The following is a 13,350-nucleotide window of genomic DNA, read 5'->3' as shown; positions in this document are numbered from 1 at the left end:
GTTGTATTTCGGACCAGAAGCCTTCTTCCTCTTTTTGTTAGCTTCAACAATATTTGCTCCCATTATTGTTGAATTTCCACAGCCTCTCCTTTCAGCAGCTTTATTGTCCTCTTCGATTCTCAACCGAACAATGAGATCTTCAAGGGACATTTCCTTTCGTTTGTGTTTCAAATAATTTTTGAAGTCCTTCCACAACGGAGGCAACTTCTCAATCATTGCTGCTACTTGGAATGCTTCGTTGATTACAAGACCTTCAGCAAGTAGATCATGAATAATCACTTGCAATTCCTGGACTTGAGTAATAACAGACTTGCTATCTATCATTTTGTAGTCCAGAAATTTTGCGGCAACGAATTTCTTCATCCCGGCATCTTCAGTCTTATATTTCTTTTCAAGCGCATTCCACAATTCTTTGGATGTCTCCATGCTACTGTATACATTATACAGATTATCATCCAGTCCGCTAAGAATATAATTCTTGCATAAAAAATCAGAATGCTTCCACGCTTCAATCACGAGAAAGCGTTCATTATCTGGAGTTTTATCCGGCAGATCAGGAACATCTTCCTTGATGAACTTCTGTAGACATAACGTAGTTAAGTAGAAGAACATCTTCTGCTGCCAGCGTTTGAAATCAATCCCGGAAAATTTTCTGGGTTTTTCTGCCGGTGCCAACGCCGGTGTTCGGCTTGTCGTTGCGTTGGCAGTCGCCATCGGAACAGCTTGGTTTTCGTTTTCAGTCATCATATTTTATGTAAAAGAATGACACAAACAAACGTTTAATACACGTTTTCAAACTGGAGTAAAAATCACGTAGATTTTAATATCCAACAAAATGCCACGAAGGCTTAACTCTCCAAAACGGGAGTACACAAACCACAAAGGTTTTAGTTTGCAGAATAATAAGAATAACACAAGTACAGAAATAAATAATAAATTCCTTAAGATTGTTATTCCCGGTCAATATTGATGTATTTGTAAATATTAATTCTGCAAAATATAAGTTAACGTAATGAAACAATAATAATAAATTCGAGCCCACTGAATTCACAGTGTTTCCTTAAGGAATTTAATCCCCTCCTAGTACCCAAGGTAATGGATTATTTCCTCCCAGGATAGAACGAATAACACACTGGTGTAGCGGTACTTCAAACCCCAGTGTTTCGGCGAACACAAAGTTCGGTAGCAAATCACACTTACAGTTGCTTTGTTTGAAGTTAAAAAACAATGCAGAACGAAGGAGTATATACTCAGAAAAACGTATGGAAGTTCTGAGAGGAAGGAAATGCAATGTATAGCCAATTTGTTGAGCGAATTGTATGTTGAGTTGAGTATCTTTCTTCAACATTTGCTGCTCATATATATAGCAGCCAAGAAGGAGTGCAAGACCAAACGTCCACCCTTCATGGTGGAGCAAGCATTACATGTTTGTGGAGCAAGCACTTCATGGTGGGAAGACCATTATCCGGCTGCCAAATTATCAATACACGGATTGGAAAATATCCGTTACAAATACGGATAATCTTACGTTAATATTTACTATTAACAAATAAATTTGGTCCAAAAAATTAATCAATCAATCTATCAATTGACCAAATCCAAATCCAAATCCGAATCCGAAGCCGAAGCCGAAGCCGTAGCCGTAGCCGAAGCCGAGCCGAGCGAGCGAGCGAGGACGACAGCGCGAGGCTTGCTTTCTTCTTAACTCTTTAAGAGCTACAAGAAGAGCAATTATATATATACCCATCAAAAATGTCTTCCACTTCCAATATGGGACAATGTCTCATTGTTAAGAGGGGAAAACTTAAAATTTTACTCAAAATTTCATTTTCCCTCCATTTCCCATTCACCCTCATTTTAAGAATATTACATCTTAAAAATAAAACCTCAACAAATATTACTATTATAAAAAATTAATCTCGTATAAAATTGGTTTATGCCAGATGAATAAATGCTAACATGAGATGTGGAACCAAAAATAGACAAAAGGTAAGTCAAGTAAAAATAGACAAAAATTGCAAAGAATATTTGTATTCATTGCCTGTCATTACATGTTCATCAATGACCATTTCATTATCATTTAAGAGGAGCTTGATCCTAGGATCTTATTCCCCAGGTAAAGCTATAAATAACATGTTCAACAACTATTGTATGGACACGAAGTTTTCTGCATACATAAGCTATATTTTACCTTTGCTCTCAAATCTTAATTAAACAACTTTATTTGCACTTTATCATTGATTTCACTTTTGTCCTCGGAGGCATTGCGCTCGGAGCTAGACTTGTCATTTTCTTCAATTTCCATAGCTAAATCTCATTTTTAATCGTAATCTCTTTATCATTTTTTTGGATCGAATCAGTTCGCTTGTCTATAAACCACGTAACAAATTTAATTATACAGTTTTACGGGTAAACAGTTTGGTGCCCACCGTGGGACTTAGACAGTTGCGTAATTATTTTGATCCTTGCATTTATTACTAACTTGTTTTGATTCTTTCCTTAGCGGAAAAAAATATGGCAGCCAATGATGTCAACATCACACACAATGTTGAGGGGAACAAATAATTGTCCCAGCATGATAATTCAATCACTGAGACTTGCAACGAAGAGGATGAGACGACCTCGGTTAGAGATAGCCAGTATCCTCGGCATGTGCGGGAACTGCCTCCCGATGATGCGGAGGAGGAACATGTCCTGGAAACAGTAAAAATCCTGAGAGAACAGCAGAAAGCAATCATGAAACACCTCTTAAGGCAGGATCAGGCTTTGACGGAGTTGAAACAAGCATTGTCAGGCACCTCCAATAACGCGAACGGAAGGGGCTCGATTCCTCCCAGCATTCCTGCAAACCAAACGGCTTAGAGGGTCGATAACAAAACCCTAAAGGGTGAAGTCAGCTTCGATGAAGCCGGAGGGACCGGTAGAGGATTTGGGAATAACAACGGGAATGATCCCTTTAAAACCGAGCTCATGAGGTTTATGAGGGAAATGAACGAATGAATGAATCAAAATGCGAAGGAATTTCACACTCGGATGGATCAGATTCCTGGCGCGCCACCAATACTAAAAGGCCCAGATTTGAAAAAATACACACAATTGCCCTTTAAACCGAGTGTAGCACTAGAGTTAATCCCTAAGAGGTTCAATTTACCGGACATACCAAAGTACGATGGAACTTCAGATCCACAGAAGCACATCACAACTTACACTACGGCTGTGAAAGGGAACCATTTTGTTTCAGCATGAGATCGAGTCGGTCTTGCTGAAAAGGTTTGGTGAAACCCTCACAAAGGGGACCCTGACATGGTATTCTCTTCTATCCGAGCATTCAATTGACTTTTTTGAGATGCTTGCAGACTCGTTCATTAAAGCTCATACTGGGACAAGGAAGGTTCAAGCCAAAAAGGCGGACATATTCAAGATTGCGTATGGCGAGTCTGAACTGATATGAGAGTTTGTGATCCGGTACCAAAAAGAGATGATGTTGCTATCGGCGGTACCAGATGAGTGAGCGGCAGAGGCATTCATAAAGGGTCTAAATTCATGGAGTTGTGATGCCTCCCGAAAGCTGAAAGAAATCCTGCTCGAGTTTCAAGAAACCACATGGGCGGACGTCCATAACCGATACGAGTCAAAATAAGGATAGAAGACAATCAACTCGGTTTCTCGGTAATAACCAAAGGATAGGATCGAGACAAAAACCAGGACAAGTTTAAAAGCGACTTCGATGTGAATCGGCGGTCCTCTAAAGGTCATTTTCTGTCGTATGAAAGAACCAAGGGATGCAACAACAAAGGATTTCGGTCCTCAGATAAGTTCGCTCCCGATAGAAGAATCAACCGTAACCAAAACAGCAGGTCATTACAAGAGAAGGAGGTATTAGGGGCCCGAGACTCCACATATCCCAGGTAATCAGATTACAACTTCAACATCAGCTTAGTAGAGTTGGTATCAGCGATGAGGAATATCAATGAAGCACGGTTCCCAAAGCCAATTCGATCTGATCCTAGTCAAAGGGATCTCAATTTGTGGTGTGAATATCATGGGACTCACGGCCACAGAACTGGGGACTGCCGAAATCTTCGCAAAGAGGTGGCGACATTACTGAAAAATGGCCATCTTAGGGAATGTTTGAGTGTTTGAGCCAAGAATAACTACAGCCGAAGATGGGACAATACAGAGCCTTCGAAGGAGGCAAAAGACTCCCCATCGGTTGATTATCAATATGATTTTTGGGGGAAGTGAAGTCAACGGTGTAACCTTCTCAGCGGCCAAGAAAACAAAGATATCAGTAACTCACAACAAGAGACTCCGGGAGGTCACAGAGGATGATATCACCTTCATGGAGGAAGACGCTGATGGACTTGTCATACCACACAATGACGCTCTGGTAATCTCTCACAATGTTTTAGATTTCAAAATTAAACGTTTTGGTTGACCCAGGAATCTCAGCCAACATCATCCGATGGAGAGTGCTGGAGCAAGAAAAAGTTGACCGGAAGCATCATTCCGACGACAAAACTCTTGGTTAGATTTAACTTGACAAGTGTGACAACCCAAGTAGAGATTTTGTTGGCCACAAATACCAAAGGATTGATCAAAACCAACCTATTAGAAGTGGTAGATGGAGATATGGGTTACAATATAATCCTTGTAAGGCTGTGGATACACGAGATGAAGGTCGTACCCTCAACGTATCACCAGTTATTGAAATTTCCAACCCCAGAAGGAATCAAAGCAGATAAGAGGAGACCAACAAGCAGCAAGGGAGATGAACGCAGTAACTATTTCCACCAGTAAAGGGAACAAGCATAACAAATACCAATTACAGGAACCGATGCCTTCTCCCTCTCCGAATGAAGAGAAAAAAGGCGATGAGTCATCGAAATCCCACCAGGTGCCGAGATATTTTTAGGTACCAGAGGAGACGGATGCGACCAAGTCCACCGCAGAAGAGCTCGAGCAAATGGCCCTTGATCTCGTCCAATTTTACTCCTCTATTTGAGGATATAAAAATGGTCGAAGCAATAGTAATACCCAACAAGAGTCGGGGTCGAATTTCGCAGGGAGCTATGTGAATGGGTGTTAGTAGTATATATCTTAGCGTGTGATTTTGTATATCTAAATTTGCACTTCCGCAATAATTGATTTCATTTGAAAATCTAAATTAAACTACGATTGCGATTTAAAAAATAAAACTAGGAAATTGCTTTTGCTTGTTTTTCAAATGATATAAAAGGCCTAGTTCTATTACCTTCACCTAGGTGTTTGCCTAATGAGTTATAAACTTTAAAGCTTGTTTTATTGGTCGGGGTGTATTATAGATATCAACACTTAAGTACCCACTCACTACCTCTCGGTCAGAGAGTCATTTTGCCCAGTTTGGATTTCTCAAGTCCAAATGGGTATTAAACAAAACAGTTGATAATAAGCTCTAGTCGGGTTTTACTATGTCTAGGTTCAACCCTTTAATTGGGCTTATCAATCTCTCGATTGACCCAATTTCTTGCTAGCCAAGTTTTTCTAGACTAAGTCTCTCTTTTTCAAGTAGAAACCAAGTCAAATAGGCATGAAATAATATTTACAACCATTAATTCTTCACATAAAAGCAAGAACTAGGCTAGATAATCAACACCCAACCATAAACAAGCAATAAATCAAACATCCATTAAGTTTACACACTAGGGTTGGGTCACAACCCTAGTGAAAATCTAGCTACTCATGCTTAAATTGGAATAAAAAGAAGAAGAAGTGATAATTAAACCCATATTGATAATTAAAATGATGAAATCAATATTCAAAAAGCTCAAAATAGCAAAAACTACTAAAAAGAGTAAAAGAAACCGTCTACTGTAGCAGCTGATGTCAAAACTTAACCTAAAAAAGTGAAACTCTTCTATTTATACAGTGCTGGAATTTTTAGACAAAAATGCCCTTTCGGAGGTTCTGCGGCCGCACAATTCCATGTGCGGTCTGCACTTTGCTTCAGCCTGACAGGATTGGAAACTTGTGGCCGCACAATTCTGAATTGCGGCCGCACTTCTCTCTTTCTGCGGACAACACAAATATGTCTGCGGCCGCACCATGCTATTCTGCGGTGCGCACAAATGTGGTTGTGGCCGCATCATGCTATTCTGCGGCCGCACAATAATTGTGCGGTCCGCACTCTTGTTGAACTTGAAATGCAGGTTCTCTGAACTTTGGATTTTACCTAGTTTCTGCGGTCGCACAATTTCATGTGCGGTCCGCATCTTGCAACCTTCTCTGATGGAATTGCTTCATGACCTGTGGCCGCAGATGGTATTCTGCGGACCCCACTTTTAGCTTTTGTGTTGTTTTTGTCCTTAATTTCAGATTACTCCTTCTTGAAGTGGATTTCATCTTAGGAGCTCATCTTCCAATATTCCCGCAATTAAGCATATTTTATCAGTTTTCGGAAACACAATTAAGCGCTTTTGGACTAAAACGAAAGCAAAAAGGCGCTAATAAGTAGTCAAAATCCCTACTTATCAACTACCCCAAACTTAAGCTTTTGCTTGTCCTCAAAAAAATAAGGTAATTCCCATCTCCACAAGTTAAGAGCCATTCTAGCTAATCAAAGGTGAATCAATCACACATCAATTGGGACTAACAATTACCCAAGACACTTATGAATTATCAACAAGGCAACAAGTTAAACTTTTAAGCACGAATAGTTCTAATGTGATACTTGAGCATCAAGAATTGACTTTATTAATCAAGGAAGCTCGCTCTTTCATGTAGGTCATTGTGGATCCCAAACTCCTCCTTCTCTACTCTTTTTTTTGCCTATCTCACTTAAGAATATAGCACTCAATTCACAAGTTTGTGAAAGGTTCACTCATCTCTCTCAAAAGAATGTCGCAAGTACGGCTTTAAGTACCATAGGCTTGTCCCTCATGTGAATCACCACTAATGTAAGCTTACTCAACTTGAAATCACGTAGGGCTTTTTCGGGATGCAATGAAGGCTTTTGGAATGAGGTTGGAAAAGCTATGATAGAACATGTTCATCTTTCCTTAAGCACTCCATTTTCTTTTATCTGCTCATGCTTTTGCCAACTCTTTAAAGCATTTTCTTTTCCTTAGGGGAACTAGAGAGACTTAACATCACTCTTTCTTGGCCATGTTATTCATTTTCTCCTTCTCCGCCTTTTCCATGCTTTGCATCATTACTTTTCTCTGAATCCCTTTAACTTTTCAACTTATTCACTTTCTTTTTGCATTTTCCTTTTTGCTCTTTCTTTTTCTTGCCTTTACTTCTCTTCATTTCTTTTCTCTTTTGCCTTGATACTTTTTTCAAACTCCTCGTCTCTTCCCCAAACTTACATTTTTAGCCAATTGTTTCACAAAAGTGTTAAGGAAAGCTCGGGTGCCAAGAGAGGGTCACAACAAACTAGGTAAAGGCTTGTAACGTGGTGATCAAATGAGAAAGTTTTTAGGCTCAATTGGGTTGATTAGGGATAACAACGAACCATGGAAAATTTCAAACGGGTCAAGAAGAGCCTACAATTACTTCTTAAGCCAAGCAAAACTTAAAATTTCACCTAGAAATACATTCGGGACAAGTTCTAGACCATTTGCACAGGTACTTGGACTTGCACCAATAATATCTCACCTCTCATGCAGCTGGATTGTTAAAGCGGATAGAGTCGAGGGCCCACAACGACCATATTCAAGATTGAAAATCACTATGGTTCGACTAAACCACTCGATGATTGCCTAAGTCAACACAAGAGTCACAAGGTCACTAACTAGAGCTATTTCTTTTCAAAAACTTTATTGTTAACCATAAGCACGTAGTTAAGTGTGTTGGTACCAAGTGAAGCATGTTTGACTCTTCGAGCCTGACTAAATTAGGTCTTTTTATTCATTATTACTACTATTCTTACCTAAACACCAAAAATGGACTCAATCCCTTAAGAAGGTTGTCACGTCATCCATCGTTAAGAGTCACCCGGTTCACACACAAATTACCTTTGGAAAGAAATGTGGCATTAAGAAAACTAAAGGTTTATTATTCACTAAAACATAAAAAGAAGCTACAAAATTAAAAAAGAAGCTACTAGATTAAACATAGACTAATTAGAAAACAGAATAAAGAAGCTAAAAAGCAAACTACTGAAAGCATAATGAATATACATAATGAGAAAGGAAAAGAGAGAATATATACATCAAGAGAGAACAGAGAGAATATATATACAGAATAAAGAGAAAGAATAAAATATTATCAGTTATTACAAAGAAAATGTCTAAAAGTCATCCAAATAGCAAATAACTCCACCCACCGAATAAAAATAAGCATTGTCCCCAATGCTTAATCAAAACAAGAATAAAGAAGGGTAAGAGTGAAAAAGACTCCCTATGTGAACTTGGACACCTCCATGTCCATAGCAGCGTCACCGCCCTCAGTCTCCTCTAATTGGATCTCATCATCATCGGCTCTGGGAGTAACTAGGTTGGTGAACATCTGGTGCACTGCCTCAGCAGTGTCGGCAGCCAAGTCTGGCTCCTCAGACTGGCCAGCTGGTGCTACTGGAGCTGATGGTGCTGCTGGATCTGCTGGTGCAGATGGGTCTGATCCTATGAGCATATCAAATGAAAGATCACCAGTTGCAGCTATCTTGGTCACCTCTCTCCTCAGCCTGTCAACTGATTTCCTGGACGCCTGGGATTTCTTCATTTTCTTTACTTGCTTCCCCAACTCCTCAATCACTGCTCCATGTGCTACCAAGGTATCCATGATGGTGGTCTGGTTCTCCAAGATCTTCTTCAATGTATCCTCCAATGTCGGAGGAATCTGGGGTGCCGGAGTGGATGACTGTGCTGCAATAACACTGGATATGTCTGATAGCTTTGCAGCGGTTGTCTGCATCCAGTTGTTGAGGCTCACCAGTGTTTGGAAGACTCATAACATAGATAGTGGATGAACGGGCATGGGCACTGGCTTCAAAGCCGATGTGGAAGGCATTGATTCTGAAGGACCTGAAGAAGGAGGTGTAGGCATAGCTGTTGTACCATCAGAAGGCTCTGCTGAAGCAGATGGTATGTCAACTGTCTCAGCAGCTACCCCGGCGGGCTCATTAGACTGGCCCACAGTAGTAGAGTGTTGACCTTTTTTCTTTAGGTTCCACCACCTTTCAAAGAATACCATGGAAATGGCTTCTTCGCCTGCACCTTGGTATCAAAATCCCTCGGCTCCACACCCACATCCGTAAGGTACTCAGTGATAGTGTTGGGATACAGGTAGGAGGTATCGCATTGCCTAGCGACCACAGACATGTTGGCCTACATCACGACACCTACATTGATTGGGTACCTGGCCATGATAGAAGCGACTAGCACTGCCCGCTAAATTGGAAGATTTGTTTCATTTTGGCATGGGTCTAGTCTGCTACACGCGATTGTTTGCCATCCCTTTGCCTAAAAATTTAGGGTGTTCCACTGAATGGGAACCCCTGCTGTGATCCATGCTGGAGGCGGGCCTGAAGCTACAAGAATCTCAGCTAACCATGGTCGAACTGCATCTACTAGTGCTAACTTTTCCAAGTATTGCACAGGCTCCACATCCTCAAACCCTAAATACGTGTTCAGGGTGCTCTGATCAAATCTCACCTTTAGGTTTATCACTTTTGTTACCTTGGTCCTTTTCTTTATATGCGCCACATTGGCGTAAAATTCTCGGACCATGTATTCCTTGGCATCTACCACACTTTTGGTGAACCACATCTACCCCTTCCGCTCCCGAAACTGTCTCAACACTACCGGGTTGTATTTGTCAAGGTCTTTTATCATGAACTGACGCTCAAGAGTGAGCGATCTCATTGGCCACCACTCTCGGAAGCTTGTGAAAGCAGCCAGACTAACAAACCTATCTTCCCAAATCTCTTTCTTCTTCGACCTCTCAAGGTCGAGAACTCTAGTATCACCCCCTCGGCCATCATCCGGAATATCATCAACATCCACTGTAGTAGAAGCTGCGTCCGGGGCTTGTGTGGATGAGGGCTCTGAAGCCTGACTGTTACCTTCCAAACGCTCGTGTCACGACCTAAAATCCCAACCTGTCATGACGGCGCCTATCTCGATACTAGGCAAGACAATAATCTCAATAAAACACAATTTCTCTTAAGTTTGGAAATATAATATTTAAATACGATACAAAATCCCACAAACACTGATACGAACACTCCCTAAAACCTGGTGTCACTGAGTATATGAGCATTTAATATGAATACAAGTCTGAAAAATATGGTCTATGATAATCTGAGGCCAAATACAGTAACAAGGAGATAGGGAAAGAGAGACAAGGTCTGCAAAATACGGCAGCTACCTCTGAATCTCCGAAAAATTAACCGTGCGAGAAAATCAACACCCGCTATGTCCAGAAGCACCTGAATCTGCACACGAAGTGCATGGTGTAGTATGAGTACAACCAACTCAGCAAGTAACAATAATAAATAAGGAATTGAAGATAGTGACGAGCTACATAGTTATAGTTCATTTCCAGTAATTCCAACAGAGAATAGACATGCTTTCAAATCCAGCAGTTTAAGTCAAATCAATTTATACAGTTCAAGTTCATGTAATCCGGATATAAAATCTTTAGAGAATTTCACAACAATGACAAATAGAAACTAAGTGCAACAACAAATGAAAAGCAAGTACAGCCTCTTAGGGCAACAATCACTCCACTCGTCACAACAACTCAACCACTTGGCTCTCAGCCCTCAGCACTCACACCCAATGGGTATCCACGCTTACTAGGGGTGTATAGACTCCGGAGGGGCTCCTACAGCCCAAGCACCATAATCTGCACGGACAACTCACGTTCCATAATATCCTTACCTCACCGACAGGCCCTCGGCCTTACTCAGTCCTCAACCTCTCTAGTCTCTCGGGCTCTCAGAAATCACAAAGATAACATAGTGTATCAACAAATATCCAGAAAGATTGAGGTATAATACGCAAGAAAAATCATGACTGAGTACAAGAGAGAAATTAGCAAATAATTCAACAAATACGCGACCTCTGCGGGTCCCAAGAGTACTATAACATAGCCTAAGCATGATTTCTAACATGATTTATAGTCAAATTTCTTCAACCCATAGAGAGCATATAGCTAACAATAAATTATTCAACTATACAGTTTCCACGGGACGGACCAAGTCACAATCCCCTCGGTGCACGCCCACACGCCTTTCACCTAGCATGTGTGTCACCTCCAAAATAATCACATGACATAAAATTCCGAGGTCTCATACCCTCAGGGCAAGATTTATAACTGTTACTTACCTCAAAATGTGAAATTCTTTACTCTGCTATGCCTTTGCCTCGCAAATCGGCCTCTGAATACCTCGAATCTAGTCATAAATAATTCGTTTCAGTCAATAAAATTTATTGGAATTAATTTCATAAGCAAGTACTAATTTTTCATAAAAATTCAAAATTTATCTAAAAGATTGTCTGTGGGGCCCACATCTCGAAACCCGACAAAAGTTATAAAATCCGAAAGCCCATTCAACCACGAGTCTACCCATACTAATTTTACCAAAATCCGACCTCAACTCGACCCTCAAATCTACAAATCTTATTTTCAAATTTTTAAGTTCAAATCTCCGATTTACACCTCAAAAACATGTAATCTAGTCGGATTATTCGATGATAATTCAATATTATGGAGTAGAGATGATCACAAGGGACTTACCTCAAGTTTTCCTAGAAATCTATCAAAAATCGCCTCTCCTCAAGCTCCAATTTGTCAAAAATGGCGAATGGGACGAAGTCCCCTGCTTTATAATTCTGCCCAGACAGCCCTCGATCCTGGGCCTTCGATCGTGTTCCTCGATTCTGGGCCTTGATCCTTGGCCTCGATTCTGACCCTCTATCCTGGCCCTCGACCCTGGCCTTTGATCCTGCCTTCGATCCCGGGCCCTCGATCCTGACCCTCGACCCTGGCCTTCGATCCTGCCTTCGATCCTTGGGCTCGATTATGGCCGTATTCTGGGCATGATTCAGGGCTCGATTCTGGGAGATGGAATTTGCAGTAGAAGGAAATTGCAGCAGCTATTTTAGTCCACTTTTTGATTTGTTAAAAATCCAAAACTCACCCGAGGCCCTCGGGACCTCAATCAAATATACCAACAAGTCCTAAAACATCATACGAACTTAGTCGAGTCTTCAAATCACATCCAACAACACTAAAAGCACGAATCACACATAGATTCAAGCCTAATGAACTTTGAAACTTTCCATTTCTACAAACAACGCCGAAACCTATCAAATCATGTCCGATTGACCTCAAATTTTACACACAAGTCATAAATGACATAACAGACCTATTAAAATTTTCAGAATCAGATTTCGACCCCGATATCAAAAAGTCAACCCCCCGGTCAAACTTTCCAAAAATTTAACTTTCGGCATTTCAAGCCTAATTCCTCTACATACCTCCAAAAAATTTTTCGAACACACTCCTAAGCCCATAATCACCATACAGAGCTATTGGAATCATAAAATTTCAGATCCGAGGTCGTTTACACCTAAGTCCATATCCGGGCAACTTTTCTATCTTAAAATTTTCAGTTATGAGACTAAGTGTCTCATTTCACTCCGAATTCCTTCCGGACCCGAACCAACTAACCTGATAAGTCATAAATTAATTGTAAGGCATAAATTGAGCAGCAAAAAGGGGAATGGGGTTATAATATTCAAAATGACCGGCCGGGTCGTTATATTCTCCCCCTCTTAAACAAACGTTCGTCCTCGGACGGGTTTAGAATAATACCCGGAGTCTCAAATAAGTGTGGATATTTGCTCCGTATCTCCTGCTCAATCTCCCAAGTAGCTTCTCCGACTGGCTGGCCTTTCCACTTCACCTTCATGATGCTATATTCTTTGACCTCATCTTTCGAACCTGCCGGTCTAAAATAGTCATCGGCTCCACATCATAAGTCAAATTACCGTCCAGTTGTACTGTACTGAAATCCAGATTATGAGACGGATCCTCGACATACTTTCGGAGCATGGATACATGGAACACTGGATGAACACCTGATAGACTAGGTGGCAAAGCAAGTTCATAAGCCACATCTCCAATTTTCTTAAGTATCTCAAAAGGCCCAATATACCGAGGGCTCAACTTGACTTTCTTCCCGAACCTCAACACACCCTTCATGGGTGAAATCTTGAGCAGAACCTTCTCCCCAACCATGTAAGTAACATCACGGACCTTCCTATCGGCATAACTCTTCTGTCTAGACTGCGCCGTGCGAAGCCGTTCCTGAATCACTTTGACTTTCTCTAAAGCATCCTGAACCAAGTCAGTACCCAATAT

At 40.9% G+C, this 13,350-nt stretch overlaps 1 protein-coding gene across 1 annotated transcript; it reads left to right on the top strand.

Moving 5' to 3' along the window:
• The first annotated feature begins 3,957 nt into the window (after positions 1 to 3,957).
• On the top strand, positions 3,958 to 4,800 carry LOC138907943 (uncharacterized). Its single transcript, XM_070198570.1, has 3 exons — positions 3,958 to 4,129; positions 4,248 to 4,390; positions 4,444 to 4,800. Exons 1-3 carry the CDS (start codon positions 3,958 to 3,960, stop codon positions 4,798 to 4,800), a joined length of 672 nt encoding a protein of 223 aa, XP_070054671.1.
• The last annotated feature ends 8,550 nt before the right edge of the window (positions 4,801 to 13,350 follow it).

Source organism: Nicotiana tomentosiformis, chromosome 3 (assembly GCF_000390325.3).
Source record: "Nicotiana tomentosiformis chromosome 3, ASM39032v3, whole genome shotgun sequence".
Taxonomy (NCBI): domain Eukaryota; kingdom Viridiplantae; phylum Streptophyta; class Magnoliopsida; order Solanales; family Solanaceae; genus Nicotiana; species Nicotiana tomentosiformis.
Note: the sequence above shows the minus strand (reverse complement) of the source record. Positions and strands in the feature narration are given on the sequence as shown.

Coding starts and splice junctions, on each gene's coding strand:
- LOC138907943 (XM_070198570.1), top strand. CDS start 3,958: ATGAGGAATATCAATGAAGCACGGTTCCCAAAGCCAATTCGATCTGAT. Junction 4,130..4,247: donor AAATGGCCATCTTAGGGAAT/GTTTGAGTGTTT, acceptor GGGGAAGTGAAG/TCAACGGTGTAACCTTCTCA. Junction 4,391..4,443: donor TACCACACAATGACGCTCTG/GTAATCTCTCAC, acceptor TGGTTGACCCAG/GAATCTCAGCCAACATCATC.